General features: G+C 38.6%; 2 protein-coding genes across 3 annotated transcripts in view; both read right to left on the bottom strand.

Moving 5' to 3' along the window:
* Positions 1-1186: 1186 nt before the first annotated feature.
* Positions 1187-7972, bottom strand: LOC134140181 (cytochrome c oxidase assembly protein COX18, mitochondrial). Its single transcript, XM_062575053.1, has 6 exons — positions 7627-7972; positions 6180-6280; positions 5432-5595; positions 4208-4320; positions 2312-2419; positions 1187-1500 (listed from the first exon to the last, which is right to left on the bottom strand). The coding sequence occupies exons 1-6, from the start codon at positions 7948-7950 to the stop codon at positions 1327-1329; spliced, it is 984 nt and encodes a 327-aa protein (XP_062431037.1). The 5' UTR covers positions 7951-7972; the 3' UTR covers positions 1187-1326.
* Positions 7973-8400: 428 nt separating this feature from the next.
* ANKRD17 (ankyrin repeat domain 17) overlaps positions 8401-27363 on the bottom strand; it is a 94709-nt gene continuing 75746 nt past the window's right edge. For both annotated transcript variants that reach the window (XM_062574259.1, XM_062574260.1), the window contains exons 22-34: positions 26821-26983; positions 25697-25792; positions 23992-24108; positions 23007-23178; positions 21707-22154; positions 20566-20721; positions 20180-20329; positions 18070-19718; positions 16084-16281; positions 14904-15152; positions 12910-13085; positions 12397-12561; positions 8401-10618 (exon numbers count right to left, since the gene is read on the bottom strand). In XM_062574259.1, the coding sequence (XP_062430243.1) occupies positions 10559-10618; positions 12397-12561; positions 12910-13085; positions 14904-15152; positions 16084-16281; positions 18070-19718; positions 20180-20329; positions 20566-20721; positions 21707-22154; positions 23007-23178; positions 23992-24108; positions 25697-25792; positions 26821-26983 (3799 nt within the window). In that variant the 3' untranslated portion in view covers positions 8401-10558. The remainder of the gene's footprint in view (positions 10619-12396; positions 12562-12909; positions 13086-14903; positions 15153-16083; positions 16282-18069; positions 19719-20179; positions 20330-20565; positions 20722-21706; positions 22155-23006; positions 23179-23991; positions 24109-25696; positions 25793-26820; positions 26984-27363) is intronic.

Genomic DNA, 27363 nt, shown 5'->3' on the forward strand with positions numbered 1-27363 from the left:
CCGTTCTTTTCCAGTGCTAGCTACTGCTTCTGTCAAATACCAAAATTTATTTTAAAAATCAGTTCATCTTATCAAAGATTATTGAGCACTGACTTTATCAGGTACAGAATGAATCATCCTGTCTCTGTGATATCAGAACTGTTTGAAAGTAAAGAATATAAATAATGCTTTGTAGAAGCAAAAGTCAGAGACCAAAGAGAAAAAAAAAGACATTTTTTGTAGACTGTGTACTTGCACAGACTTCTATGCAAGAGATTAGTGCACAGAAGTTTCATCACAAGGTATATGTCTGACAACTTAGAAGATATATGGAGCAAGGTGAGACCTATATCTGAATACTGCTAAAGGAAGCACATACCTATGACTACATTGATGTTTGTATGAAAATATCTCAAATATAGGTCTTATGACCTAAAATATTTACAGTTAGCATTTAAAACTTGCATTAAGGTAAGAGATCTGATATACAGCTGCATAAAATACTTTGGTTCTTATCATTATTCATTCTTTTTAAAGGTACTACTTACGCCATTTTAATATATACAATGAGCACCTGCTAGGCTACTTTATTCATCCAGAAGAGACAGGAGGTGGCATCATGCTATCACTCAAAACCAATCACCAGGGAAGATAACAAAAACCTGTCCTCTTAACTCCATATCTAATACATAGAAGACCTGAAAAGAAATGATCCTTTTTTCTGCAGTAATTCTTGCATTCCAGTCTCATTCACTTCCTGGTATTACCCACCAGCAAGCACTTAGTCTACTTCTCAGTTTCAGGAAAACATCCAACAGAACTGTTACACAGACCACCAGATGAACCATCTGGAAAAACAACAACTTTAGCTAATCATCAGCGAATCTGCACCAGTGTCTTTATCAGCAAAGACTATTTGCCACTATGTCAGTCCATCTAACCCTCCTTCCCCCATGAACTTCTTCACTAGTCCATAGGTCAGATAAGCTCCACTACAAAAACAGAACCTATTTAAGTCATGGTTTTACTTAATATTCATCTTCTAAATATCTTACCACACTTCAGGAGACCAAATTCTATTCCTGGAACATTCTACAAAAGAAAAAAAAAAAAAAAAAAAAAGCCTCCCAGAAACAAAACTTCCCAACAATCACACATATGTGCCAAAAAATCATCTAGATCAGTCAAGAAACTTATTAATGGTCAGAAAGACAGCCAATGCTTTATTTAGAAAATAAATATAATTCTAGCCGCAGCATTTTACAGTAAGTACATTTCAATAAAACATCACTTCTTAATTACCCATGCTATATCTGTGGGACAGTTCTCCCCACAGTTCAAAACACATCATTTCTTAAAACCGTATTTGGTAGTCAAAGCAGAGACAATATCCCTGTAAGGAGTGTCCGAGTCAGATTTGGTGTTTGGTATGCGGCACAGTCGACGAAAGGTTGGAGAACGGAGCAACAGGTTATGCGAGAGTCCCATGAAACTTGATGACAACCAGTACAACGCCATAGACTGCAACAAGACAAATACTGAGTTCAGCCACCCTAAATACAATGAAAACACTACCATTATAGGCAGCTCTTCACAAACCACAGCCACTGGTAATTCCTAACTATTAATAAAAATAACTCACCTAAATACATTCCTCTCAATAGCAATAACGGCTTCCATTTCAAATGTACTTTTCATTCTTTCTCAACTCTTCGGGGAAAAAATTGTCATCTACACTGAAGTCTGACAAAAGCTCACAAATTAAATCATATCTTGCTTTAACATCTATGCTTCAGTTAAAAAAAAACTTGATGAGACAAACAACTAGATAGATTTCTTAATCACTGCAAAAATATACATTCAAACAAGGAAAATATGAGGTTAGAAAAAGAGAAATAAGTGTTTTAAGAAGCTAACAAAAAATTTGCTAATTCAAAGTCTAAGTTCTTTTCATCTTACAGGAAGCAAATACTTAGTACGGCTTCATCTATGTCTCCTTATACAAGCTTTCCCTCTAATTTTTTAAATTACAAAAAAGATGCTACCCCAGTCTGAATTTTTTTTGATCTCCATCTGGTGAAAATGATGTTCAGTAACAGTAAGTTCGTAGATTCTTCCCTCTCGGTACTAGACCAAAATATCCCAAAAGTATTAAAAATTTCAATGCACATTTAGATAAAACATCTTGTTTTTTCAGGGCAACATGTAACAGAGACTATGGTCTATTATATAGATCAGGCATTTGGACTGTCCTCTGAGCACTGTGAATGTATGAATCAGGGCCAAAAGGTGTCACCCATCAGTGGACGCATCATGAAGATTTTGGACTTACCGAGGGGACAGTTGCAGCAACAGGGATCATAACTACTGACACCACTCGAATGAAATTTGCAGCTAGCTTCTGGAACCTGGTTGCTTTCAGTTTTTGCAAAGCAAAGATCTAAAGGAAAGAGGTTAAAAAAAGAAAAAAGATATGAAGATAGTTTTTTTTGAACAACTAACATCAAATAAAAGGTTACAATGGGGTTTCCCATAAGCCACTATTCTTGTTCACATATTATTTTCATCTTCTAATTATCCTTTTGAACTAAAGTACTAGTATATTCTTTTATTTAACTCACTTGATGCCTTAAATGCCCAATTTTTCACAGAAAATGTACCAACCTAACAGACTACCCATCTAAATCATCTCAAGAAAACATCATTTTACATAGTAGCTTTTGCACATGAAGAATTTCCTCTAGCACAATCCTCTGAGGAAAGGCTGTTGAGAGGAAACAGACCAAAAACATTTGGTTGATAACTGAAAGAAGCAGAACAGTATTTACAGTCACACACTGACTTTTACTCTCATAAAACAGTGTTAGTCCACAAAACTTAGGGAAAAAAAATAGAGTAAGAAGGAAATGCAGATGGCTAGAGTTCAACGAGGACAACTAATAGAAACATTTAGGAGTAAGAAAAATATTTCTATGATGTTATCCAAAAATATGGGAAGCAAAGACTCTGGTTTTTTTGTTTCCATTTACTTACCTCCCTAACAGTGTTCTAAGGTTGTGGATTTTTCAATATATTAAGAAGAATTTATAATACTGCTCGTTTCAACCATAAGCCAATTTTCTTTCCTAAAAATTCAATAAAATATTTGTTTCGATCTAGCATCCTCTATGCCAGTATTCACCCTTACAACACAGAAAGAAAGTAAAAAAGGAGAGCAAGGATTCTCTAAACTGGTCAGCAATGCTGAAAATACTGTGTTCGTGAAGGATATATTCTTGTTCGCAATGCCAAAAAATGTATTGTAGAAGTCAGTTCTGAAAAAAATTTATACAAACGGATTTGCCTGATGTCTCTGCAGCATATATAAAGTATATTAAAAAAGGAAGTTATTTTGTGAAATGAAGACATATCAATCTGCCCAAAATGTTATGTTTATTTTCTATTTTTAGACTGCCTGGTGTACATATTACAATAGTCTGTGAGCCATTAGTAAAGCTGAGGCTGCCTATTTCTGAGGAATGAAAGCAAACTGAATCTCTTACTGGAAAGAAGACTTTTTTCACCAGAACTCTACCTGCACAAAGGCAAAAACATGATGCTTGCTTGTTTGGAAAACACGTTCACAGGTAAGGACAAGAGGCACTGACTGAAGGAAAAAAAACTTGTAATCTTGACGTCCTTGTCTTTTAATACCTTGGCTTTCGTAATGGCATCAGAAAGTCACACTCTGCCTAACATTTTCTTTAAATCTTATTTTGCTTCTTCTTATCAAATGGTCTCTTGTTTCTTTAGGACATCACCTATCATTCACATCAGCGTCATTTACATACACACCTTAGCAGTTAACTGTAACATTTCAACACGGAAAGCTACGCTACTGATAAATGCAAAGGTATTAACATTGTTATTTCTGAAAAACAAAAAAAAAAAGTGTGTGTTTTGGATGCTTAAAACCCAGTAAACTCATTACAGCATTCTTGTAAGAGAAACTTCAGTCAAGTCTAACTTTTACTGAGACCAAAGTAAAGCAAATAAAATAGCTTTGTAAAGGCACAGTCAAACTCATGGTACAATTATGCAATTTTTCAGTTCTGTCCAATGTGTTGAAGCAGTCACAATCTGAAGTTACCATAGCATTACTATGTGTTAGAACTGGGTAAGTATGATCTTACAATTCTATGAAAAGAACTGCCCTTTTGGAATCATCCCATTTGCTTCACCAACATACCTCCACTATCAGCAAATTTATAAGCCCAAGCGAAACAGGCAAAATCCATGTAGAATCTGGTGCTGTGAGGTCTGTAAACCACAATGTTCCACCTGTTGAAAACTGTTCTTGAACTAAAAGAAAAATTTAAAGAACATTTGTAATTAAATATGATTTCCTACCTCAAATTACTCAAAACTGTTGAATATTGCATTTAAATCACCTACATTACTAGAGCTGCTTTATTTACATAATAAATATAAAATCTATTTAAACAGATAGTATGAAACTTTCAGTGTAAAAAGGTTACATGTCAAGGTAGTCTCCTACTACAACAAGGAAAAGATAGTGGGAGATACAGGCTGAGTTCCAGGTTATCTCATGCTAACCCACATATTCAGGTAAACCAGTGATGAAGATGAGCTTGATCTGGACCACCTTTTCACAAGGCAGCAAGGAGTACATGGAGGATAGAGACCTACAGTGACTACATATTTTGTGCTGTTGAAGCATGTAATATATTTTTCTTAATAAAAGTACAACTTGTCGCATTTTTGTTTTTAGAAGTACACATAATCTCTTTTCTACAAAGACAAAGCAATATGCTTACTTAAAAAACCTCATACTTTCAACGTGAATATATTACTCCACATGGAAGAAAAAGCTATAAACTAACAGCAAGTATACTGTTGCATGAGTTGCACTGCTTTCTAAATATCATTATCTTCTGAACAAAAAGATCCGAAAGACAGACTTTTTTTTCCATAACTCCACCTTCAGGAGAGCACAACGGAATTAAATGCCCACATAACAATCCACTACACGGTATATACATGTAACAATATACAATATAGCATAACCACATAGGCCATACTGTTCCTAGAGCTCAGATTCCACTGCTGCTTTTGAAGAGGCATCCTACAAAGCTCATAACTCTATTGCAAATACAGAAAGCATGTGATCTGAGATCAGTGATACTTTTTAACAGTTCTGGAACCAAGTACCTTCTGCAAAAGTTCAGATCGGGACTGCTTACTATATCATTGCAGGTACAACAGAGCTAATCCAAAACCTTTAAAATTCATTGTTATTTTTATTAGGTACTTAACTATGCTCGAAATATAAAGAGTTTAAAAATTTAAGAGTAGTTTTTAGATCAGCTAATATGTCAAACTCAGAAGACCATGTTCTTTAACGAGCAAAGTATGAAAATGACTGTTTTGTGCATCTGTTCAGAATGATCACCTTCTAAGTTCGTGGCACCAACGCTGCAGTTGCGCAAAGCGAGGGACACACAGACCCACATTGGAATCTGTACCCACATCAATAAAGTGGCTTTGAAGGGGTGGCAGTTGTCTCTAACGTATAGTTCTGTAATAATCCTCCGTAGATTCTTCTTAAAATGGAATCTTTTAAGAAAAAAAACAAATTAAATCCTCTTACAAAACTTATTATAAATTTCCAAAACAACAGTTCTACAGATTGCACACATTAGATCGGCTTAATTAGGTGTAACTCTGGAAAACTTGCAGGTATTTCTTCTTGAAACACATCTATCTTCCCTACCAGTGCTCGTTCCTTCCCATCTTTTAGCTCCTTTCTTTCAAGCAGCTTTAGTGTCCGAATTCAGACACACAATTGTGGCACAGGCCACAGAATTACACTAAGAGAATGAACTGGACTTCAATCATTTAAGTAGTAGATCATAATTCTCCTAATACTTAGAACCATGGAAACTTCAGTCACTCCTAGACTTGCCCTTATAATATAATCTTAAATCTGTAACAAGTTCAGAGGTTAAAAAAGAAAAGGAAAAAAAAAATAAAGGCAATATAACACACACAAACAAGTTATAAATGTAGCAAAAAAGAATCTAAGCTTTGGTCAACAGCAGAATCATTCTGTAGGTCTGCTGTTTGTAAGGCCTTTTCCTTCTTCTCCTTCTCCCCCAGTTTGGAACAGATTTGTGGGGTATATACAATGATCATCTTACCTGGCTACCTTTTCAGACCAACCCAGTTGCTTTCCACGAACAGCAACTTCATAGCGAAGACGCTCAGCTAGTTTCTTAATTTCAGGCTGCAAATTTTCCAACTAGCTAAAGAAAAGGAAACACGTTTATGCAACAGACTAAAAGAGGTACCCATAACAAGCTGCTCCTCTCCCCGACGCAGTACTCCACATAAACTAAAAATCACAGTACAATATAAGGCACAAACATATAAACACCTTTTATCTGTAAATAAAACTGAATGTATAACCAAGCTAATTAACAATATTTCTGATAAAAATTTAAGAAGTAGCTTATTAAATGAGACAGAGTCAAATATTTTGCATTCTGTTATTAATAAGCACATTTTTGTTTTCATACAGTGATTATGACCAACTACTTCACATAATAAAAAACTTTAATGTCATCTCAAACAGATATAAAACCCAGCACGATGTGACTCTACAGTCAGTGAAATTGCTATTCCAAAGAACAAGCACAGACTCTGTTATACAATAGTATAACAGGATTTTCGCTTTTGCAACTAAAAGGCAAAAGGAGAGAGAAATATTGGTAAGGAAACAAACACACTTTAACACAAAATTTAAATTACACTTTCTCGGCATTAATGCTTTCTGGCAGTCACTGAGGAATGACATCTAAGAAATACACCTCCCTTTACTCATCCGTCCTTTCCTGAAATTCCCCCACAGGCAGTACACACTGTAGCGGAACAAAGATCTAACTGATTCCAAATTAGACTTGAACTCTGGCAGCTGGGATCCGATCCACCACCCTAAAAACTTCATGACTTGAAAAAGAAATAACATAGCACATAAAAAGATGATCTCCAAAAAATGTATCTAAGAAACACCCTGCTTGACACCACAGAACCAGAAAGGCTCTTGCACCACCGTAGGCACAAAACATAATCTCTTTAATAACTTCATCTTTACCTGTGAGAGAAAACAAATTGTTTAGATTTTATTAGAGCCACCTTACCAGGACTTTTGTTTAAATTAACACAGACAGCCACAGAGAGCACCTACCATATGCCATCCAAATCTCAGGCAAGGCAACTAAATTTCTATACTGCTGCCAAGGTGAAGTACCTTCCTATCTTTTTTATTTCGACTGTGTGTTTTTAAACACAAAAAAGTTTCCTGTGAGTCGCGGGGCCACGGCCACATAAGCCCGTGCAGCACAAGCAGGCCCCAGGGGAAGGAGGGAACTAGAGCCATGCCCACCCAGCTGCGGTTTCGTGGAAAAGCACCATCACCAATGCCCAAACTGGAAGTCACGTCCCGTCACCCCAAGGGCGCCAGCCATGCCCGCACGGTCCATGCAGCAGAACGCGGGACAGCGAGAGCAGAAGCATGCAAGATGCGCGGGTCACGGCAGGGCAGTCACAAGCCGCCCTCGAGGCAGAGAGCCATCGGCCGGGACCCACCTTGGCCAGGAGAAGGCTCTGGTGCACGGCGAGCGGCAGGGTGACGGCCGTGCGGAGCACAGCGGCGCCGCACACGATACCGGCCCACCAAGGCAGCCCAGCGGCGGCCTGCAGCGCCACCAGTCCCCCTTCTGCCCAGTGCACGGGCGCCGACTGCGCCAGCCACTCATACCACCCGCCGGGGCTCCCGCTCGGCGCCGCCGCCGCGACCGTTAACCGCCAGCTCGGCGCGCGCGCAACGGCCGCGCCCCTTAACTGCCAGCCCGGCGCGCGGGCAACGGCCGCGCCCGGCCCGCGGCACAGCGTGCGCGCGAGACCCCACATCCCCCAACAGCCGCTCCGCGCGCGCCTCCTCGGAGGAAGGGGAGGGCGCCTGGCCGTGCGCCACGCGCATGCGCGAGCGGCCAAGGCGGAAGGCGGGCAGCGGTGCAGCCATAATGCGTGAGGGCAGGACGAAGGGCCGTTAACATTACAAACGGCTGCCTGGTGCTGCTGGATCCGCCCGGGAAACCGCCCTTACACACCTCAGAACGTGAGGGAATTAACTTACCCTTACGTGGAAGGAAACAGAGGAACTAAGTAGTGTTTTGATCACACCTCTGACAGGACAACGAATTACGCCATATTAGTCTCTGGTTTCAAGGAGTAAACTCACTCATGGCTCACTCCTCTCACATTGCACCATTCTCTATTTCAGAGAAAAATATTCTGCATATATGCAGCAAAATACCTAGAGATCATTTTTTTTTCTGAATAAAAAAGACCTGCCAGGTCTCAAAAGAGTATGTTCCTTTTTTTATTGTTCAAATAAAATGCATTACATTTGAAATATAAAAGATGCATCTTAAAAAAAAAAAAAAAAAAATGTTCCTAGTACAGACTTCTAAACACCCCAGGATTTTATTTAACAAGCTAGATGCCACAAATGTAGCATCCAGCCTATGCTCCCCTGTCCACAGGTTTGATTTTCAAGTCAACAAAACACAGGTAAGAAACCACATCCTAAGAAAACCTGTTCTTTTGACCCATGGAATACATTGTTGTAATAAATAGTGAGCAGTATTTCTCAGAAGGATTATTTCAGAGTAAGAATGCAAATAATCCTAATTAGCACTGAAGCATTAAGCACAAAATTCTACGAAAGGGCAAGGTTATAGGAAAGGATCGAATAGCACTGTTCCCCACTCATAGTAAAGCGCTGAAATGGAATTTAAATCATTAACGGTTTTTCACTTTGGTATGCATTTGAGCCACTTAATTCATTAAACAGCATATTTTAGTTCATCAAGTAGCTGGAAAAGTGAATTTATCTATATTTAGAGCATTTTCTAAGGGCACGTGTAGGGTCATGATATGCACAAAAATGATGCTTCTTTGAAAAATTTTTCTTCTGGCCTTTAAACGAGTATCATAATGAATTACAAAATAGTGTTTCTAAAATTCCAGTCTCTAAGCCAGACTAACTAATCTGGGGTATTTCTTCAGCTGAAATGAGTTACTATTCTGAGATATCTTTGGAATCGACAGAAGGGTTAAAATCTCAGTGAATCTATAGGAAAGCAGCAAGCTTTCTTTTAGCCTTACTCCATGCAGAATAGCCAGTAACAAAACATGTCCTGTGGAAAAAAAAAAAAAAACAAAAAAAAAAAAAAACACATTTGACTTGTAGACATACTTTAAACCACACATATGCACACTGTACTGCTATCTTGACTCACAGTGTCACACCTGACTGAGGTTTGCCTCAGAGGATGCAGCAATGTGCTTTACAGAAGGGATGTTTAAGCAACTTCAAGTGAAGAAGGTAACAGCTACTGAAGATGGCCATAAGGATATTTTTTTTTTTGATTTTTTTTTTTTTAAGATAAACCTTCATGAGACAGCGACCCAGTTCAGAACAACACACCATCTGCTAAAACAAAGCCACTTATTCTGAAATAAGCCTTCATCTGCAGCCAGCTTTTATCAGTGAAGCTCTACTAAAACTGCGAGTGAATGCTTTCCTTCTGTCAACACACCAAGTATGTATATTTTGAACTACCTTTTGTAGGCAAAGGAAGGAACCAGAGAAACAGAAGCTCTGGGAGCACCCATGGAACAGAACAAACCTAGCTGCATAAACCCAATTGTAAGAATTATTCTTAATAGATGCTGCAGCATGATATATTTATCATGTTTATGGGGCAAGTACAGGAGTTAGTGCAGAGACAACGCTGAAAGTGCCAGAAGGCTTCCTTAAGCATTTTTTGCTGAAAAGCCTTTCAAAGAAGAAAAATGGAAAACCTTAATAACTTGTCACAACTGATGAATGCATTCTCAAAAAAATCCAACATATCTGGAAAAAAAAAAGTCTGAATGCCCGTTTTATACTGTACTTAAATTACACAAGTAGAAAAGTTATGCTTATTAATAGTTTAATGTATGAAGGAAACATCCAGATTTCTGAATATGAAGGTACATATCTCACATTAATTTAAGTCTACATAAAGTAGAGCCTCTATACTGACATATTGAAATTTACTTTCTGCTTAGCCATTTGTTATGTAAACAATTGTACATTTATTTGCCATTCTAAAACTTCAGGATCAAGTTTACATAATTTTGCTAAATTTCTGTGTTTGCTCAGAAGCAGTTTACAGTACTAAAACCAACCAGCCAAAGAACAGCTTCAACAGAAAGTTATGTCAAAAAAAGGAAAAAAAAAAGAAAAAGGGGAAAGAATAAAGGCTAACTAAGTTGAAACATATGATGGTGGGGAATGGGCGGTCACAATGTTCACAGAAAAAGGTCAGTTAGTAAGTTCTTCTGCAAAAAGCCTACACACTTCAGTCAAGCACATCAGTAGAATGATCTGGGAGCACATAAACTGTTTCTGCCATTTGTGTTTTCCTCTGCAAAAAAAGGAATCTCAAGGCTAGCAAGTTGATCCCACTCAGCCAAGTTGGTTCATATGCACACTGTTCATGTGAGGTGTCCAAGTTCCAGTCCACACCTGAAAGAGAGAGCTTTATTTAACACCATACTTCTGGGCTACTCAAAATATTTCAGAAATGCTAATTACACCAAAATGTTTAGTTTCCACTGCATGGAAATGAATTCCAATGCCAGACAATGCAACCATCAATCATCAATAAACCACACTGAGTTAATTTCCTGACTTGTTTTTCCTCCTGTAATTTATGTGAGAAGAGGGCTTTTGAAGATGGAACAGATTTTTCATCTTTCTGCCTATAGCTTTTCCACTTTGGCCACATGTTCTGTCTACATCTTCCTTTCCATATAGTGCAAAGGATACTTTCTCCCAGCCCAATTGCTTTCCTTAATAGCCCATCCAAAGAGAGAAATCAAAACTATTATGACAACAATTCCTCCAGCACAACAACACTGATGTAATACATATTTTAACTTTCTGCAGGAAAAATACATCCCTTAAGACAAAGGAAAATAAGTATGGTCTCAAAGCATGCCAGGTCCACTGTCCAGGAGAAGTGACAGGACTCTGCATATGGGCAAGACCGTTTGCAAGGGCAACACTTGAAGACCTCAAGTTTTCAGAACAATAGGCTATTGATGCTCTTTAGTTGAGGAAGTTCAGAGAATTAAGGACTTGGTTTCTGACACACTGAATTGTTTTTACCAACTCATACCACCACCCCCAGCTCTAGGAAAACCTGAGTGCAACAAAAGTAAAACCTTTTGGGGGACCATGTTTTTTTCACTGAACCAGAAGTTGGCAAACTGTGGTAAAGAACCACTTTAGAATAATACATGAGTTGTGCCTAAATAACAGACCACTTACTCTGCTACACCCTTATGCTCTGCCACAGCTGGGAGCTCCTGCCTGCTCCTTGGATGCTCCCAAGCAAACTGAAGTCCAGAAATATCTTTACTTAACAACACTAACACAGAGCTCAGCATATAATAAAATATAAACACAGGATTTTAACATCACAAGAACTACTGATGATCTATTATTATTTTAGTGCCTGTCTGAGCAGAGACAAGAGGTTTAGGAGAATGTAATTCCTGTACCTAAGTTCTATTTAATGGAAAGACCTATAACCCAGGAAAGATCAGAGCAACTGCTAAAAACATTAAGAGCTACTTTCTCCTTTTTCACATGAACTCCCAACACTGTGAAGACATTATACCTTTTAGAGCCTATTAATAATTCTTTAGAGTCCCTTTTCAGAAAGGCAGGCTCACCTAACAGCAAATAAACATCTTCTCTCACAAACTGACTAGTTTATCCCAACTGTGGATCTGCCTTGATGCAAATCATAGTAATCTTTAGTTTTACACTGTATATTTTCCTAAAATCTTTTGTCTTGGGACTTATCTGCAGCACCTAATCAAAAAAGCTCATCTATAGTAATCCATCACGGGTCTATTCTAATTACAGAGTAGGTTGCTTTCTTAAACTCAATTGGAAGGAAACTTCCCAATTCTTAAGCACAATTATGTTCCCAGAAGTAACTATAAGCACAGTCTGTTAAACTGTACTAGCTTGATGCAGATCTCCTCTCAGGGAAACCTGTGCTTATTTTTGTAGAGATGACTAACACTTAAAAGTTGTCACAGTACCACACGCACACATAGCGCTCACAGTGCTGTAACGAGTAGGGAGTTTATCAGCTCATTAGAGAAACAAGCAAAAACCAGGAAGCACTGTACAAAGCATCTCATGCTTTCTCACAGCTAGAATGTTTTTGTCTCGACCACATTTGTTAAGGTAAAACAAAACCATAAATAAAAAGATCAAAATATTACCGTCTGAGGCCCATTATTTTCTGTGGAATTTGAAACCATCTTTATCAGCGAGTTCCAAGATGGGTCAGCAGCATGAGGCCCATTAAATATAGGACCTCCAGTACCATCTGTGATGGGGGCTACTGGAGGAATCATTGCATTCCCATACACGGAGAAAGGCATACCCTTAAGGAAGGGAAAAGCAAAAAAATCAGTATGTATTTGTAAATGCTAGTATTACCGCACATACAGAATGACAGAAAGGACTGCATGTTATAGAAATTCTCCATCTAAAAGCAGTAACAGAGAGCTTAAGCCTAAAACACTCCCTTCCATGCATTTATTTTTTTCTTAGCTCAGAAAACATTACACCATTTTTTATTAAATCTAGGTTTCCTGCAACACTTTGAAGGCAGGTAAGTACTTTACCTTACACATGCCAAACAGTGCAGGTGTACGATAGCTCAAGTTGTTTATCTGCCTCATACGCAAACGTGGACATTAAGTGCATATCAGCAGCAACAGGATCATTACCCCAACTTTTGGAAAGTCCATGTATCCTGCAGGTACAGGCTGATGGAATGTACCAGAAGGCGTCACGATCCCCGTACTGTCACGCTCCATCGCTTGGTGTGAAAACACCCCCGGGTCCGACATGGGCCTGTGGATCATGTGGCTTCCCATTCCGCTGTGACACCAGTCCACTTTATCTAATGGAGACACCAACGTGGCAACATGTTATTTTATGTTGTTACACATAACACATTAATCCACCATTTTCCCAACCTAAACATTTGCGCACTAGAACATTTACGAAGATGATGGCTCAGTTCATGATTCCCATACGTCTCTGGATTAACATCTTTGTGCATGTGGGATGGAGCACATCAGAAACCGCACCTGCGTGGAGAGATACTCCAAGGCAAGAACTTCAAGCAGTGACAAAGAGGGTTGAAACATAACATGGAACTAAGGTGCAGCCTTCACATTTTTTTTTCAGCTGAAACATAAAACTGCTATTTGTGGTAACTCTTCCTCCTCCAAAAACCCTAAATTATCGGCATGTGTGGTGCTGCAAAGGGGCATGTACGCTACGAAGGTAATTTACTCCATTTCCATTTTCTTGAGCTATTTCATAAACACAGACATAAAGAAGTACTTTTCACATACAAAAACAGGAAACAACCAGCTGGAGATGTGTTCTTATATTCTGATTACATTAATTCACTAGAGGCAACTATTGTACAGTTATGATGATTAACATCCAAAACATTCAATGAGCCAATTTTCCAAATAAAATAAGGCAAGTTTGACTACAGGGTGGGGGAGGGAGGGAGAGTTTGTGAGCATGCTGCAGAGAGAAATACATCAGCATTTCTGAATCCATCCTAATTCTCAACAAGAGTTTCAGTTAAATAGTCAATTCCCTTATAAACTGAAAATCTAAATGCTAGATTAACTGCAAAAATTAGAAGTGAAGCAACATTATTAAAACAAACCAAGACAGATAAAGGGAAAATTTGATGTCTAGCCAGCTTAATTCAAAATATTCAATTTCTAAAGCTCTATAAACGAATAGCCTACAACTAAAAAGACATCAGGAAAACATTAACAAAATGAAAAAGGCAAAAGCTTTGGATATATCCTATCTATTCTGTATTTGGGGAGATGTGTTATATTTAGGAGATGGGGGGAAACAGGACCACCTTCTCATCACAAGAGGAACATGCACTGTTTGTCTATTAAAAATTAAAGATGTTTTGTCTCTTCAGTCAAGCAGTGCTACAGATTGTCAAGAGAGGTTGGACAGTTTCCCTCCTTGGCCATTTTCAAGCTCAGATTGGATAAAGCTCTGAACAACCTCATCTGACTCCACAGCTGACTCAATTTTACACAGGAGGTTGAGATGACCTCCACAGGTCCCTTCTGACCTCAACTATCACACCATCCTAAAAAGTCAAATTTTAAATAATCAGTCCAATATAAATTGCATCTTAGAGTCTTAAGCATTTGTGGATAGAACATCCCATTGATAAGAATTCATTAAAAGTGCTTGTTAAATACTAAATTCCAAAAGGCTGCAGAAAAGCTAAGATCCTTGTGTGAGTGAAAGAAACAGAGTGACTGGACAGAACAGCAGAAAATCAAACACAGAATATAATCTATTAAGAAAAAAGGGAAAAATGTCAGAGTTGATGGTATATAAATTGTATAATTCCAAGGAAAAAACAACAGTTCTGGCTATGAATTTTGTATTAATCTTCACTGTACATGGTCATGTGTTCACAGAGAAAACCACGTCCGATCTTTGAAAGCCTTCATTTCCCCTCCTCTTAAAGGTATTGATCCTCCATCAGTCCACCTCTGTACAAGATGGCATTACTTTTTGTTATTTATTACTTCAGTAAAAACAGATCTTCACAATAGACACACTCAATTCTGCACTATCCTTCAGCTCCAAAGGAAAAAGTTAGGAAAAAATATTACAGTAAACTACAAGCATAGGGATGTTTATCAACACTATGTACCTTGATTGCCACCTATACCTTCAAAGGACCAGATACCACTATGTCCCACTGGAGCAGCTAAGTTGCTCCCAATAACAGATGGAGTAGAAGTTCCAGTTTGTCTAATACGTGCAGATCGTTCAGTCCCAATTGGAACAGGAACTTTTCTGTCCTGAGAAACATTACTGGGTTTTTCTGATCCCAAGGACACTGCTGAAGGGGCAGGAGACTGTGCTCTTACTCCAGAAGACACTGACTGAGCAGGAGATTCTACAAGAAAAAAAGAGCATTTAGTAATACCAGCGATATCCTCTCAAGTCACTATAAAACTATCGTTTTATATCAGATCATACAAAAAACAAATGAGAATGGGTAGTTTGTTAGTGTTACATTTAAACAGCAGACACTTTAGGATAAATTGCACAGTTTTACTTTTAGATCAGAAACATCATCTACTTAGTTTCTTACATAAAATGATTATCATACACTCAGCTACTGGACATGCAGTGCAACTGATCAAAACAGACAGCTAAAAACCATAACCAAGCATTACCGTCCATCAGTGACATAGCATTTCAGAATTATATCCAAAAGCATAGCTCAAGTAAACCCATGTTTGCTTTTGTTTATTTCGTCAGTACATTTTTTTTAATTATCATTATTGCCAGTAAAATAAAACAAACAAATTTGTTCCCTGAATAACTTTGTATTCAATGGATTAAGAATCTTATGTCCACAAAACAACTTAGCAAAACCAAAACTGCAGAGGCTGATAGTGAAGGAAGGTACCAGAACCAACATTTAGCATTTCCTCCTGGAACGCATTACATGGTTCAGTTTCAAGAGTATCAAAAAACCTAGCCAACCATCAGTGTATAACTCGCTTTAGTAAAAGCATCATTGCATAATCTACACAACTCACACTTGGAATATTACCTTCACAAACCCCCAAAACACAACATTCTTTGTAAGATTACAAAGAAGAGTTAAAAAAAAAAAAAAAAAAAAATCAAGACTTAGCAATCAGTCTACTGTTAATTGAGATAGAGAACTCCAGCACGTTTTAAAATACATCCCTGCCCCACCCAAGTCAAAAATAGTCAGAATGGAAGAGCAGTAAACTTCTTCGAATAAGCAGTACACAAGGCCACTTGATTTATACAATAGCTTCTCAGCCAGTTTCCCACTGACTAGAACTCACCATTTGATGCTGATGAACATGGAGGCAATAAACTAAGTGGGGAAAAATGCTGTCTGTTAAAATTAGCAGCTGCAGGTGGTCCTCCCAGAGGTGTCCCAGGTGCATATATCTGACCTCCGGAAAGGTTGGAGGCAAAATTACCCAAGTGTGTAGAAGAAGGTGTTACAGAAGCATAGGGTGAATCCATACTGACAATACCTACGGGAGAAATTGGCATAAGTGACTCCCACTATTGAAAAAAAATCTCTATAAAGACATCTCTGTAAAGAGGTCTCCATTATAAGGGGAAATAATGAGGAAAGGAAAATTATCTGTACCCAACCAATTGGTGATTTTATTTTTTCGATTTTGTGAAGAAAATTGGGAGTCTTAAGCTTCTTACTCAGCACAGCTGCTGCATACTGATAAGACTTGCAGATAAACCAAGAATAATTCATATGTTATCATACAGATATCTTGAATGACAATGAATCGAAGGAACAGAATCTGTGTTCCAATTTAACTGCATGTTATCAGCATAACAGCATTTTATTAATTTGTAACTTAAGCTCTGTACATTTGTAAAGTATAATTTCATACTAAGAATAGCAGAGAATACTCAAGTTTTTTGTACTATCTCCATTCAAGTTTTAATTAACTGGGAAAAAAAATACGTATATAAGCACCAAGATCAATCTTGAAGTGTTTTCTTCCAATTCAAGAGTGCATTTTTAACATTTTATGAAAAATGGTAACTAAGTGGCCCAATTCTAAGAGCAATTCATCTTAGCAGAGATGCCCAAAAAACAAAAATTACATTCCTCTTAATGTCCTCAATGAAGAAAAGGAAAAATGACTTCTAAGATTAAGAAACAAAAGAAATTAAGGAATCTTGTTACCACTCAAATACTGTGGCTTTTGCACTTGCACCTTTCTCAAATTCATTCAGATAATGAAGGAAAACTAAAATTAGTAGTTCTAGTTAAAAATCTATTCACTAGTGCAGGTAGAAGACTGGAAAAAGCAGAGCATCTGCCTGCACTGCATCATCCTTTATGAAGACAAAAGCTTTTTCTGAAGTTCTTCAGGGTTTAGGCAGCTACTTTCCTATGAACTAACCATAATAGTTTCTGACTCCACAGACAGCTCCAATTTGATCTATTCACATCTGCAGCCTTCAGAAAGAATTGAGCTAACATCACTGTCATTAGAGTGCTACTGTTATTCATAAACTGTTCAACATATTCAAGTGATACGGTATACGAGTGTTCAAAAAGTATAAGTGCATAGGAAGCACAGCAAATCAGACAAATTTCACAGGTGGTTCCCCAAGTACTACTCAAATGTTATTCACAAAATTTTTAAAAAGCTATTATATTTGTCTTTATTCGTAAGACTAGATAAGCAATTCATGGATCTCATTAAAAACAGCATAGACTGTAGGAGTTGTACCTCCTGCAAGCTTCTAAAAATCTTGCTGTAAGATTTGGCACATCAGTGCAATTGGACTTTTTGATCAAATTGAACACTACAGAGAATACATCCCTCCTTTAACATTATGTTAAAACATGGATTTTTTTTGTATCATCCTAACACTTTGAAGAAGCTGCAAATTTTTCTGTAGTCTAAGCACAAGCAGCAAGATATCACAAAGTGAAACGTTTAGAGATAGTAGTAGGGAAAGCAGGAAGAAACGCTATCTGAGCTATCACAGAAGAGTAGAGTGAAATGTCAAAAGAACGCCTCTGGTGGACTATCAAATACATCAGCTGCCAAATAGTTATTGGATTTTACAGATGACTCTTGAAAAGAGGTGAACTGAACTATGCTTACAGATACAAAAATAACGATTAAATTTATTAGAGTCGCATTTCACTTCAGAGCAGAGGTGAATTTACTGTTAGCAACTACAAAAGCAGAGGCAGAAAGTATTGAAAGTTCAAAATGCAAACATGCAGCAGCAATTAGTTAAAAACATTAAGATATGAACATAAAACACACACTCACCTGAGGGACTTGGAGCTGGCCTCTGTAATGGTGGCCTAAAACCAGGGGCTTTGGAAGTATCAGACTGATGTAAAGGATCCGAGTTTGGCAAAAACGAAGACTTTCCTGATAGAATAGATTCTGGCGTTGTCTGAGATGAAATGACAGAACCACCCCAAAAGGCATGAGCAGACGTAGGACTGTTTTCAAACAATGTACTAAAGGGTCCAAATGGTAAAGTAGCACTGAAATTGGTACCCATAGACTTGTTTGCTGGATGGGCTGAATTTTGAGAAGCACTTTGTGTACTTAAGGTAGAAGGAAGCTGCACTGAAGAAGGAACACTGTGGGGTCTTTTGATGTGATTAACATTGAGGACTGCAACAGAAGAATTTTGCACAGGAGCTGGATTCTTATGGACACTACCAGTTCCATGGACAGGTGGCCTGATGGCAGGGGGCTCCATCTTAGCTGCAGGCTGAGAAGACCCCATTGACGTCTGAGACATGGAATAGGTCATTGGGGCATTTGTTGGACCTGCCACAGGGGCAGATGAGCTTGTTGCTGCTAAATTTGGAGGCACGACCATTCGAGGATCTGGTGCAGGAACCTGAGGTTGCTGAAGAGCAGGCCTTGCCTCTTGCAGAGGAGCTCCTGGAGATTGCTGATGACCAGGGTGCACAGAGGAACTCCCAGAACCAACACTGGGCTGCCTACTGCTGGCTGAGCTGCTTGTTTCCACTACTGGCGGACTACTCACTTCCTGATCAGATGAAGGTCCAACTTTATTTGGAGAGGTGGCTGCACAGTCTGAAGGACTGTTTCTAGAAGCACCTACTGGCTGGGCAGGAGGAGAAGGAGATGATGGGGAAGATGCAGGGTAGTGTTCTTTGGCAGTAGGAACTGGATACGTGGCATTCGTAGGCGCTGTGCTGGTGTTACTTGCTGTGGTTGTCACTGTGGTTGTTGTGGCATTTGAAGTCTTCACAACTGTGACGAAAAGCTGCCTTCTGACCGAAGGTGAACTTGGGCTGCCATTTGTAGAAGAACCAGGCACAGTAGAAGACACTGAACTTGTTGTAGTTGTTGGACTAGTTGTCAAAGAACTTGCTGAATTCACCTGAGAACCACTGCTGTTCTGACTGTTATGGCGAGGCACCATGTGAGGTTTAGGTGAGTTGGTAGCTCTTGCAGGGCTCAAAGGCCTAACAGGAAACGGACCCCAAGTGGACTGAGCTGGTGGGAAAGTGCCCCCGAAGTGGGTCATGGGCAATCGAGGTGGACGGATTTGCTGGAAAGTCTGAGCAGCAAGTAAAGCATGTGCAAACTGCGGAGGAGGATATGCTAATGGAAGAGAAACTTGGAAGCCAGGCCGCACGTTATTCACTGGATTCTTAATGGTTTTGTGAGTGGATGCTGAAGAAATTGCAGGCACGGTGAGTGCAGAGGCAGTCTGAGATGTTGATGAAGCAGCTACAGTGGTTACTTTGATCCCCACAAGAGAACTGTTAGCAGCTGTAGTTGTGGCAGGTGCTGATGACCCTATTTTGGAGTTTGCAGCAGAACTTTTCAAGCGGTTCTTTGGAATAAGTTCATCAATTTCCTTATCTGGATCTTTAATCAACGCGTTGATTAGCTGTGTTGCCTGTCTTGTTGATTCAGTGCCACCCCTATAGAATAAAAGGATATGAAAAGGGAAAGGTATAAAATGTTTACTTATCAGGTTAGAGGAGTACTTCAACCACATAGTATGACAGAAGACAGGCTCAACTAACATCGACACGAAAATGATCTATCAGGAGACTAAGCTTGGCTGTTACTTTTCTAACCCAGAAAACAACTGTCTATTCTAAAAAAAGTTAGTTCCCTAAATGCCTATGTGTTTAGGCAGACACATCTAAGCATACAGATGACAATTATGCTTGCAGTAGAAAAAGTTTCTCCATCTTGTCTTAGAAGTCTTCTTTTGTATAATATGACACACCAATTGGCAGTTCTCCTCAGCATCCCCACTCCCTTTATCTCACTGTCCTAAAGGAAAAGTGGCTGTTTCTAGAAATAAAAAACAAACTAAACACACCACACACACCCAATCCACAAAAGCAAGTCAATTAAGCAGTAGCCTGTTTACCTTATTGTTATTATTCGATCTCCAGTTTTGTCCTTCTGTTTGTCAATATCTATATGTGCTCCTGTGCACTCACGTATAGCATTGATGTTACACCCTCCTCTGCCAATGACTCTGGAAATGACAGTTGATGGAACAGAAACCTTCTTGGATCTAAGTAAAACAGAAAAAAAATATCTAGGGAACACTTCCATAGCATGAGGCAACAGGTAGATTAGACAAAAAACATTATACAGATTCAACCTATGCAACAGTGAATTTGTGAAAATTATCACATCCACTAGGGAAGAATTACATTCGCTAACTGCAAGAACAACTACACTCAAGTTACAGCAGTCCTTGAGACGTGATATATAAAAAGGGGGAAATTGGAAGAATATTTTGCTTACCTTCTTACAACCTCTTTCCATCCTTCTTCCCTTTTCTGACCACGTTTAGGGCTAGCAATGGTCAGCTTTCCATTTGGAGAAGAAAGGGGAGAAGGACCAGATTTTGTGCAGGTAGACAAGGAGTTACTTGTCACTTCACTGATAACTTCAGACAACCTTTAAAAGAAATTAAAGGCTGTCAATACAGAGTCATGGGGAAAAAAAAAAAAAAGATTTCCACTTAGCCTACTTCCCTCCCAACTCTGTTTTCTCTTCAGTGCAATGAACACTCCAAAATCAGAACTGACAAGCTACATTAATGCTAAAATTAGATAAAAGAAGGTATGCATCGCCTCATCTAGAAATATCCAAAAGGCTCACCTGATATCTGTAAAGCCTGAATATGGTATCAACACACCACCCACTACAGAATAGCAACATTGTTCCTGAACACTTGAATGATATTGGCATTTGAGGAGCTGGCATTGCCAAAGGAAAAATTGCTCCCGCTCAACACAGCTGTCATCACAACAGTACTGCACAGGGAATGTGGAGTCAGCTCAGTGTTAGATGCCATGTCCTGAAATACCCATACAGGGAAAAAAATTGTATATCATGTCCCAAAAGTACTGCACACCAGATGTTAAAAAGGTTGAGCGCATCTAAGTTGTACCTCCAAATTGGTCTGGGTTCTAGAGATAGCACAGAGATCTCCAAATAGCTCCATTAACCACATTACCACAATGCTGACTCTTCCAAAGGGAAGTACTTACAGACTGCCTCCAGGTCAATCCTTTTAAAGTGAAACAATGAGTAGTTTTGGGCAAGACCAAAAAAGGGAAGAAACAAAAACCAAAACATAGCTGACTTGAAAAGTAGAAATGCATTATATTAAGAGACTACTTGAATTGGGATGTTTACACCTCAAAATATGCCACAATCCCCTAATTTCATGGATCTGACTCCTGCTTCTGAGACTATTGCACTGAAGTTCATACTGCAACAATGTTTATGCTCCTCACATAACAAACAGCAACAAGGACACAGGGTTTCATCCACTCCTAACAGATGATTTAACCACATCTCTCCACACAGACAGGGGTGCAGCTTTCAGATCTGGAGCAAATACCTTGAACAGGCATGCACAGCCACAGAAACTTACTTTATGGATGATTTGGCAGTAACTGCTTTCCTCTCATCCTTCGGACAAGTGACAAGAACTGATGGTTGTTTTTTGTTGCTCTGTGCGTTAGTAACGGCTGTGGAAGAATGATTGTCACTTTTGTGGCTGCTGTTACTATTGCTGCTTTCATCACTACAGCTGGAAATCCTCATGTTGTCACTGTCGCCGCTTTCACTAGTACTGCTGCTCTTAGATTCACCATTCACTTTTTCTGGTTGGCCATAGGAAATGGGCAGTTGATCATCAAATATAATCTGAACATTATCAGGGGTGACTTTGTTTTTCCTGTTTTTTCTTTTGGAGCTTGTTGTGGTGATGGTATTATTCCTTTTCCCATGGGAACCTGCTAAAGTTGTCCAAGTTGCAGATATACCTATGGTGGTTGTGGTGGTAGCACTAGGAGGCTCCATTGGGACCTCAGGATCATCTGATGGAAGAGGGGGAAAAAAATCAGCATTATTTATCTGGCTTAAGGAAGTTTGTCTGGTTTGGTTTTCCAAGTCTCATCTCTCATATCAGAGAATTCATCAGTAACTTTAAAAATGCTGAGTCTCAAAAGACCTCAAGAAACAAGCAGAACCACTAACGATATGGACTTTGTAAAAGTATTACCTCTGGTACTATGTAGTCTCTTCCATTGCTTATGAAAATAGTCATCTAAAAGTTCATTCTTAAATTGCTACTGTGTTGGTTGCAAGGTAACATAGGCACAGAAAGGCAGACATAAATATTTAGGAGACAAACAAGTATATGAAACAACAGATCAAAATGATTTACCGCATGCATTCCCTTTGTTTTAGCATATGAGAATGAGTGAACACGCAGTGAAAATCCATTTCTCCATACACCACATGAGATGAAACTCATTACCTTAAAAGGGTCAGGTTTCAGCCCTTTGAGCAAGAAGAGATGGATATCTGTTTGGAATCCAATGCTGCAATTTTCTCAACTGATGATTATTGTAATTTTGGTATGAGGCAAAAAAAAAGATTGTCTAAGTTTTAAGTATTGGGATCCTGGGACCTTGAAGAGAGAACATGCCCAAACCCTCTCTGTGATTAGCTAACCCATAACTGCCACTGCAAAGCTGCTGGTAACAGCCCCTCACCACAGCAGGATGCCACAGACAAACCATCATGCTGATCTAGGGATTTAATAGAAAAGGTAGACAAAAAGGAAAACTCAGTGTGGCATATGAAAGGTTTAAGCTTTGACAAGAAAAGTTATTTCTAATACTGGTAGTAAATACCCAGACTGTTTTACAAAACAGAACTGTCACCTTCAGGTTTTAGCTTTTCTTTCTCCTGAGCAGCTTGAAGTTCAAAATTCTCCTTATTTTTTGCTTCAATTTCTTCTAGTTTTCGTCTCTGTTCTTCTTTTTTCTTCCTCCTTTTCTCCTTTCTTTTTTCTCTTTTGGCAGCCAAAGCCAATCTTCTGCTTTCTTCCCTTAGCTACAAGTACATTGGACAGCATTTAATGATGCCCTATGCATTTTAAAAACATAAATGCTTCATTACAGCATCCTTGTCTATTCTCTAGGAAGCTGAACTTCAAATTTAGACTTTCTTTAAACAAAAGAGAACGGAAATATTCTCTCCTGTGACTCGTTTTCATGTAGTTACTATTCTAAATGCTCCTGTTATCAAGAAGATAGTGTTAAAAAAATAATAATAAAAAAAAGAAAGCCACCAGCCAATAGCAGCCAGAAAGTTTTCCTACATGTTTTCAGGATTCCTCAAGCAATCATGTGTGCAGCAGTGCTGTCCACACAATACTCATCTCTCCATCCAAGAAAGGAGCACAAAACACTTTCAAGCTCATTTGGATACAAAATGTGTCATTTGACAGTACGTTTTCCTTGAATTTTTCTATTAGATTTCTAGTACAGTACTACGGTTTCTAGAAACATTATTAGTATACATTTTCATATTTAAGAAAAACATAGAACACGTTTTAGATCTAAAATCCTTTTCAATGTGATAGTAAAAATTCTCATCTATGATGTACTTAGCAAAAAATTCTGTTAAAAATTATTTTGGGATACAATATTACACACAGGAATCGTTCCATTACATGGAAGTTTCTTGATCCAATTGATCAGGAAGTAAATGACAAAAATTACTTGAGCAACTTGACACCAAATTCTTACACGCAAACTGAAATTATATATGTATTTTTACACACTTTCACAGATCTTATACTCTTGAAGGAATGTGAAATTAAACTTTACAAAAAATTCGTAATTCCAAACTCTTTCAACTTGCCTTCTCCAAGTCCAGTTCCTCTAAAAGAATGCTTGCATTTTTGTTTGCCTCAGCAGCCTGTCTATCTTTGGCTTGAACAATTGATTCCATACATAGATGGCACTTCTTCAACATCTCCTAAAATGATAAAGTACATGAATCCTCAGTCAGAAAAAGTCAAATCCCACATTGTGTGTTCAAATGTTCACTCGCAAGCCTATACCTGCAATTTACACTGTTCAACAACTTGCACAGATTTTAATGGAGAAAAATGAACATGCTGATACTCAAATGGTACTAGCATTCATGTTAATACTAAGTTAGTCTCACAGTCAGTAAACTCTGAAAACAGCATTTACTACTTTTTAAATTCTAAGCAGTTAGGTCCCACAAAACAAGCATTTTATTCTTATGAAATTACAATTTTGTACTGATATGGTGCCATCGTAAGAAGGAACAAGTTTTCCCTTGATTAAGACGTTAATATCTAAACGCAACTATGCTATTCGCGTATTCTCTGTAACTTCAACTTCCTTCCAGTAAGCTCCTCTTCCTGTCCAGTCCTATAAATTGATATTCCACAGTCATAGGTAAAGACTAAAGAATGAATCTGCGTGGTAAAAACTGTAGAGCAAAGACAGTTCAGAACCTATGCCTGTTATTAAGACAAAACAGGCTAATGGAACAAAAGGAGAAGGGTCAGAAAGGTGAGGCAAGCCATGAAGATAAAGAGATACCACAAAAAGAAAATGGTGGGTTTTTAAATATTTGAGAAGTACTTCAAGATTATGGTACTACCGAAACCGATGTGACTGCATGGCCGTAAATGTTGAAACGTATAGTGTGCCCTGCATCACACAGTCAGACAGCGGTCACTGTGATGGGCAACAGAACACATACTGTGTTAAAACAGCATTTCTTCAGCCTCAAAAGGCACATCACGACTTGAACCCAAGAAAAAAAAGACAATTCAGTCTTCTGCAGTGCAAAAGATCAGCAAAAAGAATCACTAAGATTGCTTTTCTCCACTAGTTTGCTCTTACTATTTCCTTTTACTGCTCAATAGTTTTCGCCTGCTCATCTTTGACTAAAACGAACCGAATAGAATCACAGAACCACAGAATGGGTAAGGTTGGAAGGGACCTCTGGAGATCATCCAGTCCAACCTCCCTGCTCAGCAGGGTCACCCAGAGCATGTTAGGCAGGGTTGCATCCAGGCAGGCCTTGAAGATCTCCAGAGAAGGAGACTCCACAACCTCTCTGAGCAACCTGTTCCAGTGCTCCGTATTCAGTTGAATACAACTGAACTTCCACAGGGAAGATCAACAGTTTATCTAACAGCCTGTAACTAATTGCTTTACTGTTAGGTATTTTCTTAACTTATTTGTACAAAGTTTCATAGAAGATTCTGAATCTTCATACATAAACTCACACACACTCTTGGCAGAAGAGGTTTATTCAGTTATCTCTGCCCTGCTGCAGAAATGGACACAAATTCAGTATAAACACGCTCAATAGGAAGGGATGTAGCATAGTTCAGGAAACTAACCAGGAGATCACTTCCCATTTTCAGAGTTACAGTGGTCAAATTCTCCCATTTTCTGCATTTTTGTTGTTAATTCCCAAGGCCATCACTTGCCTAAGGCCCAGAGTGCCAGTAAAAAACACACACCTGTGCTAAAACTGAGTTCCAGTATTACCTCTTCAGAAATGTTATCTCACTTACCTTATCAGTAATTGTTGCTATGTATCTCATACACTCCGAGTCTGATGGAAACTGGTTTACTTCTTTCACTAGGTAGCGCACCACTTTTACATGACCCTGAAAATAGCATTTCACAGAGGTCATTTCATACCAGGCTAATTGCTTCTGCTTTCCTAAGCAGCTCTTCAGTTCAAGTACTCCTTGCACAATATTCCTTTTCAATGGCTTCACATAATGCTGTCAATACTTAAAATATTTTTTGAACCATCTTTAACATCTCTTAAGCAATGGCATGTTTTCTCACTTTTATGAAGAAAACACAAGCAATTAAGGTTACTATTGTCAAGATAGCACACACTGACAGTGAGAGAAATCAGAATTCTACTTCTCAGTTACAGGGTCTAACTGGGAAACATATCTTCCACTCAGCTCATCTTTTTCTACCTGCGTGTTTCAGTCTAATTTTGATTTATGGTGAAATGAAACCGCTTCAAATTTATTTCATAGGATCAACAGTCAGAATCACAGTACTGACTTTCTAAAAAGTTTCCGTGACAGATTAAGAAAGTGAAACTTCCTGTGATAATTATAATTGAAACAGCCTTTTCTTTCCAGTCATGCTTTTACGTACTTCTTCCTTACTTGCTGTCTTTATTGGTTTTCAAATGCCAGGATCTAACAACTTAGAGCTTTACTTTCCTGTAGTCACTTGAAACTTCAGTACAATAGCACTTTAAAAGAACAATATGTCAAGAGTCAAACCTGGCTAAAAAGGCTTTTTTTTTTGGCTGGGGGGAAGAAGTGCTCATCCCCTCTTGCATAAGACTCCAATCCAACACATATCCAACACATTTCCAGTTCTACTGCAAATTCTCCCTCTCCACATACACTGCCGTTTTTCTCTTCTCACAACAAATTGATGAGAACTAGACCGTAAGAATGCCTACAAAGCAAGCTTCTCCTAGAATTTGATCCAGTAATTAATTACATAGGTGACATGCCTGTTTCAGAAGACTCCGTGCCAAGTATGAAAATTTGTTTGCATATTTCGAAAGATTTAGTTTCTCTCAACTATTTCCATTTATTATAACTGTGCAGTTATGATCAAGACAATATTAAGACCAAAGGTGAAGTTTACATTCTACCTTTCGAAAGGCTGCCATAAGAGGAGTTATCTTCCTGTTATCAGCAGCATCCACATCTGCTCCAGCTTGAACTAGTAGTTGGACAACATCTAAATGTCCTCCATTTGCTGCGAGCCACAATGGAGTATTCCCCTTCTTGTTACGCACATCAATATGAGCTCCTCTACAAAAACAAACATTCAGTCAAAACACTGAACCATATTTCAGTAACAGGTGACAACTGGACTGGCAAAAGTAAGCAATATCTATGCAAAACTGGTTGATTCAATATTCATTTTTACATGAAACACATGCATAGAGCACTTAAGTTTCTGAAACAGTATCTTTTGGCTTTCTCTGATGCTGTCAAGAGTCTATGCTCAGCCTATGATCATTAAGATCTAAATTACATTGTCAGCTAGCTCTAAAGCTTTAGTAATTACTTCATTAACTCCTGTCCATCAGTACACAGTATTCCACAGCAAGTTACCTGCAAAAACTTGAGAAGTTTTGACGGCAAGCCAACAGCCAGTGCTGTTACTTGTCATCAGACTGTATATCCAA

The sequence above is a fragment of the Rhea pennata genome, chromosome 4, assembly GCF_028389875.1.
Source record: "Rhea pennata isolate bPtePen1 chromosome 4, bPtePen1.pri, whole genome shotgun sequence".
In the NCBI taxonomy this organism is placed as follows: Eukaryota; Metazoa; Chordata; class Aves; order Rheiformes; family Rheidae; genus Rhea; species Rhea pennata.

Excerpts from the sequence above, each read along its gene's own strand:
- LOC134140181 (XM_062575053.1), bottom strand. The coding sequence starts at position 7,950 with ATGTGGGGTCTCGCGCGCACGCTGTGCCGCGGGCCGGGCGCGGCCGTT. Across the intron at positions 5,596-6,179 it reads TGGTCTGAAAAGGTAGCCAG|ATTCCATTTTAAGAAGAATC; the intron begins GTAAGATGATCA and ends TTTTCTTAAAAG. Across the intron at positions 4,321-5,431 it reads TGGTGCCACGAACTTAGAAG|TTCAAGAACAGTTTTCAACA; the intron begins GTGATCATTCTG and ends TTTTTCTTTTAG.